We start from the raw sequence: 5,992 nt of genomic DNA, 5'->3' as shown, positions 1-5,992 counted from the left end.
TATAATTAGAATTTATTAATAATATGAACACAGAGAGAGTTACATATAATCATTTTTATGTATTGCACACCATTCATTTTGTCTGGCAGGACATGCTTTATTCAGAAATGTTTATTAAATTTAATACATATTTTATATCACTTTAGAAATGTCATTCACCACACACATAGTAACATACGCTTGAATTGCCATCAAAAACATTTTCAGAAGTAATTGTAATCTTGATTAAAGCACAAAAAGTGGTCTTATGGGGGATAAGAGGTTTGTTTCTTTGACAATAAAAACAAACCGAGAAAGATGCTATCAATAAATCATTTTTAAGTTTGAGAAGCCCTGTGCTGTGTGCATTTACTGCAAATAATACACTGTCTGTACATATATGTGAAAGTATATATAATTAACATTTACCACCGTAAATACTGAATAAATAAATGACAGCAACAGTTAACTGAGACTTTTCCTCCACCAAACAGGTGATGGTCAGTGGCCGTTAAACAAAACATACAAAATAGCTTTTGTGCCACAAACAGAAACAGCATTTAGCGGCATTCGCACTCCTTTGCCACCACGTTGCTTACAGGGCAGATGGAAGTCTCACCAGGCTCTCTGAAGTCCACCACCAGCAGGTCTTCGTAGGCCACAGGCACACAGCACGGCGCCCGCTCATCCACATTCACGTTCAGTCTAATGTGGCTGTCGAGCAGGACGGCGTGGTTGCTGGTTTTGTCCATGGGGGAATCACAAGAGCCATGGCAGTTCTTGATGTTGGCAGTGTTTGGAGACACAAGGTACTTCTCAAGGGACACAGTTAAGCTCCTCAGCCCACATTGTCTGTCCCTTGCTGGGTTGTTGGGGTCAGCTCTGGTGGCCCGCAGTCCTCTCTGCACCTCATACGTACGGGCCACTGTCTGAAGAGCCCTCAGCAGGAGAAAGGCTCGGTACTGGCTCGCTCCTGGACAGGAAACAGAAGTATCAATTAAAAAGTGGTAATACAGGATCTTAATACCAAAAGAAATGGAAATTTCTGTGCTAAAGAATGATACCAATACAAGTCGACACGGTCTGTGTTGCAAAGGGGCGCGTGCAAAGACTGAGAAGCAGCTCAAACAACTGATAAAACTGAAATTATGATTTGATTTGGAAACTGTATAACCACATATTGAGTAATGGATAAATAACTGAAATAGTTAGCTAAAAGTAATGGATAAATAACTGAAATAGCTAAAAATAATGGATAAATAACCAAAATAGTTAGCTAAAAGTAATGGATAAACAACTGATATAGTTAGCTAAAAGTAATGGATGGATGACTAAAATAGTTAGCAAAAAGTAGCCTGGTGGGTTTAACTGTTGAAATAAAAGTAATGGATGAAAAATTGAAACAGTTAGCTAAAAGTAATGGATAAACAATTGAAATAGTTAGCTAAAAGTAGCCTGGTGTGTTTAACTGTTGAAATAGGTAAAAGTAATGGATGAAAAATTTAAACATTTAGCTAAAAGTAATGGATAAACAACTGAAATAGTTAGCCAAAAGTAGCCTGGTGTGTTTAACTGTTGAAATAGGTAAAAGTAATGGATGAAAAATTTAAACAGTTAGCTAAAAGTAATGGTTTCAATAATAGTTCGCAAAAAGTAGCCTGGTGGGTTTAACTGTTGAAATAGGTAAAAGTAAGGGATGGACAATTGAAACAGTTAGCTTAAAGTAGCCTAACAGACTAAGTGTTGAAATAGCTGAAAGTAATGGATAAACATCTGAAATATTTAGCTAAAAGTAGCCTGATGGATTGGCTGTTGAAATAGCTAAAAGTAACGTTAATGGATAAACAACTGAAATAGTTTGCTAAAAGTAACTTAATGGTATAACTGTCAAATTTTCTAAAAGTATGGCAGTAATGCCTTAACAGTTTAAATAGTTAGCTTGAAGCAAAGAATAAATGGATGGAATGTCCACCTTCTGCCACTCCAATGTGGTAGCAGTATAAAGTCTTGAACCAATCTAAACATTGACAGACAGTCGTGTGGAAAAAAATACAGCAACATCCACTATTATATTCACTTTTGTGAAATAAAGGACCAGTTGTATGATTTAGTGTTGTCTAGAAGTGAGGTTGCAGATTTCAACCAGCTGAATCCACCTCACCCCTCCCTTTCCAAGCATGTGGGAGAACCTATGTTGGCTGAGAAAAACCCAAAAGGCGCTCCCTAAAGCCAGTATTTGTTTTGTCCCCTCTGGGCTACTGTAGAAACATGGTGGTGCAACATGGCGGATTCCATGAAAGAGGACTTGCTCCCTCTGTAGATATAAAGAACTCATTCTAAAGTCATGAAAACACAACAATTCTTATTTTCAGGCCATTATATTCCAATCAAAACATTATATTCCATTACTGCCGCTAAATCCCTCTAAATCTTACACACTGGTCCTTTAAAATAAATCCACTTCTGGAACATGACAACTGCTTTAGGAGGCTGTTTTTTGTACACATCACCTGCTGGCGATTCCTCCTTTGGAAACGCACTGAGATCTTTGAGGGTCACCAGTCTCTCTGTAGCTCTGTCACCCACCTCCTCCTCTCTTATTACCCTCATTACCCTCATCACAGCCTGCTCCAACCTCTGCCTGAGCTCCTCCAACAGTGCAGGAGACAGGGCCAACTCTCCATGATGCACCTGAAACATAGAGCAACAGCTGGTGAAGGAGAAGATGGTGAGGGCCGAGGAGTTGATCAGATCTGCAAGCAGGATTCCACTGGAGGATAAGCCGAGTGTCAGGGGGGGCCGGGACTGTAAGGAGCTGAGCTGGAGTGGAGAGGACTCAGGGTGGTCTTGTGGCATGACATCACCCAGGAACCGCTTCAGCTCACAGAGGAAGGAGGAGGTCTGTGAAGAGGCCGGAAACAACCCTGAAGCATGTGCATGTCTGAAAAAAATTGAAAAAAAGTTACCAGTCTGACAACAGTCCTATAAAATTTCAAAAGGGAGCATGAAAGCAAAGACAACCTTGTATCAGTTCCTCTTTCCCCTGAGAAAAGCAGAAGTGCAGTCATGCTAGCGTTACTTCCTGATTTTCCACCAATAAGGAAGTCTTTTAGGCTTTGCTCTGCGAAGACAAGAAATGTGTCACATGCACTCTTCAGGAAACGAGAAATGAAGTCTTACTCATACTCATCTTACTCATATCGGAGGATTTTGTGGCAACAGAAATCCTCCAGTTCTGGTTGACGTTGCCCTCAGATGCTTTTCCTGTCAGTATCATGTACCGTGTTTCTCCTGAAATACACACAGACTAAAAAAAGACAGCAACAGGAAATCAACAGGGATATCTGTGACAAAAATATATGCAATAGGAACTTCAGGACATTCATGCATTATTCAAACCAGGCTTCTTTTACCTGTGTGTCAGGTTGCAGCGACTGACTTGTGAAAGTGATGTCCAGGTTTCCTACAGCGAAGGGACCTCCAAACGCCACAAGCAGCGCAGGGTTCTGCTTGAGCAAAGGAGACTGTGGGAGGTCAAAGGCCAGCTGGAGTGTTCCTCTCTCATCTTCCTCCGCCACATGCACTGATTGGGAAAAGAAAACATGACATAAGATTAAAAAAACAACAACACTCAAACAAAAATGATTGCAATCAGAGAGACGTTACCTCCTGCTGGTTCCATAACCTCCAATCCATTTCTCTGGTTTCTTCTTGTTTCCTTAGCAAGCTCTAATAAGACTGAGCCTGATAAATGATCAGACACTGTGCAGACTCCAAAGAGAGTCAAAGTGCAGTTTGTGAGTTCACCATCGTTCCCCACACCGTCACGCAACTCTGCAAGCATGTCATCCACAAAGCACGGTGCATGGTGAGGGGCGTGATTCTTAATTTCCAAACCATCTCCGGTGTCTGTGGAGCTCGTTGTTTGGTGGTCTGCTTTGACAAGATTGGGGGAAAAAAACAAATTGCATTACACACTGAAAACAGGTAAAAGCAAGCGGCACATGCAAACAGTCCAGTTTTTGCACAAAACACACTAATCGACGAGCTAGATTTCCAGAAGTTTGTTCGGTTTCAACTCTCCGGTCTGACCTGTCCCTGTGGAGTCCTGGGCCGGGATCAGATGCTGTCCTTGTGAGACCTGCAGGGCCGCACAGAGCCTGGTCCAGCAGACCACCAACGCTCCACAGTAGAAGACACCCGCAACCAACACGCTGCACTGCATGTTTGTACGCCTGTGTGGTCAGACCTTTCACAATCGCTTGTTTTGAATGGGTCAAGCTCACGAGGATGGGAGTTATACCCGCCCGCCTTCCCTTCTCATTGACTGGGGAACACACTGCTAAAATAGGAACATGTGTCCTTGATTATTTAGACTGTGGATTCTATTTGAGACTTTCTCATGACCCCTTCACTGTATAAAACAAACCATGCCTCGGGCTGGAAGGTGAGAGGTGTTTTCTGTCCAAAGGTGACAAAAATGAAAAATAATACTTCGTTATGTGTATGAGATCATCAGCTGTGTTGTGCAGAGATGGTGTTGGTATATTGTAAATAGCCCTAAACAACAGTCCATTATTACTTTAGGACATGAAGGTCAGTCGATCTGGAAAGAACTTTGAATATATATTCAAGTGCCATCACAAAAAAACAATCAAACGCTCTGAAGAAACTGGCTCTCGAGGGGACCGCCACAGGAAAGGTAGACCAAGTATTACTCTGCTGCCGAGATTAGGCTCATTACAGTAACCAGCCTCAGAAATTGCCAGTTAACAACAACTCAGCCCACATAAATGGTTCCCAGAGTTCAAGGAGCAGACACATCTCAACATCAGCTGTTCAGAGGAGACTGCGTGAATCAGGCCATCAAGGTCGAATTTCTGCAAAGAAATGACTGCTGACCAACAAGAGGGGCTTCAGACCAGTGGAAATCTGTACTGATGGACTGAGTCCAGACTTGAGGTTTTTGCTTGAAATGGTATCTGCATGTGTTGTTCCCACGTGAAGCATGGAGGAGGAGGTGTGGTGGTGTGGGGGTGCTTTGCTGGTGACACACCCATATATATATATATATATATATATATATATATATGGGAACTCCTTGAAGTCGAGAGAATGATGTAGAAAATGATAAAAATAAGACCAAAACACACACACACACACACACACACCAGGTGCTTTCAGAAAGCAGCGGGAACACAATCAAAACATGAGCGATCTGATTCTTTTCAAAGAGCTGTCACTCCCATCACTACTCTCACAGCTGCAGTCTTGTTTTTCAGACAGTCAAGGTCTCATGTATCCCAAGAGATAAAGCCAAGGCTCATTCTTGCACATCACAAATCTTCAGCATGGAATGGCAAGAATCGTTCATTATTCTCTTATGGCTGCAACATGTTATCAACAGTGTTTGTAGGACATTTCTTGGCAGGTACCACATCTTCCCATTTCTTGTGGACAGCAGTGTGAGGTTATTTCTGTGTGTCTGTACTGTGGGAATCAGGGCTTGTATGCAACATTTTAATAACAGCATCTAAAATCTGGAGTTACTCCAAGAATTTCAGTTCTCATCTTAGTAAGGATTTATCACTGTTCGTGTCATCTACATGCTGTGGGTCACAATGTTGAGCTATTTGGATCCCATCCATGTCTGCTAAGCTGTGATAAAACTATTGTGGACACGTGTGGGTCCAGGTGAGGGGCTTCAATTCGCAGGCTTGTAGTTGAGAGATTACAGGCGTTGTGGGACAAAACAAGTGCACACTTCTCTGAATTATGGTACTCGGAGCTCAAGCTATTTGTGAGAAAGCAACCCTGCAGCAGCACTCCATTTAAAGCAATTTCTCCAATGCTCATTTAAAAAAAAAACTTGTTATGATGACTTTTTTCCTCAGCATCACAAGTTATTTCAAAATAAAACATGTAACGCTAAGTTATGATATGCAAACCCCAGCATGCTTTACTAGTCTTCCATGAGGGACAACAAAACGGAATCAGACAATTAATTCAAATA

General features: G+C 41.7%; 1 protein-coding gene across 1 annotated transcript; it reads right to left on the bottom strand.

Moving 5' to 3' along the window:
• amh (anti-Mullerian hormone) lies at positions 1-4,204 on the bottom strand. The gene is made up of 7 exons (XM_041935368.1): positions 4,072-4,204; positions 3,646-3,912; positions 3,393-3,562; positions 3,175-3,286; positions 3,001-3,100; positions 2,490-2,920; positions 1-952 (listed from the first exon to the last, which is right to left on the bottom strand). Exons 1-7 carry the CDS (start codon positions 4,202-4,204, stop codon positions 540-542), a joined length of 1,626 nt encoding a protein of 541 aa, XP_041791302.1. The 3' UTR covers positions 1-539.
• Between the last annotated feature and the right edge of the window lie 1,788 nt (positions 4,205-5,992).

This window comes from Chelmon rostratus, chromosome 4, assembly GCF_017976325.1.
Source record: "Chelmon rostratus isolate fCheRos1 chromosome 4, fCheRos1.pri, whole genome shotgun sequence".
NCBI lineage: Eukaryota > Metazoa > Chordata > Actinopteri > Chaetodontiformes > Chaetodontidae > Chelmon > Chelmon rostratus.
The sequence above is the reverse complement of the archived record's forward strand: the minus strand, read 5'-3'. Positions and strand labels throughout refer to the sequence as shown.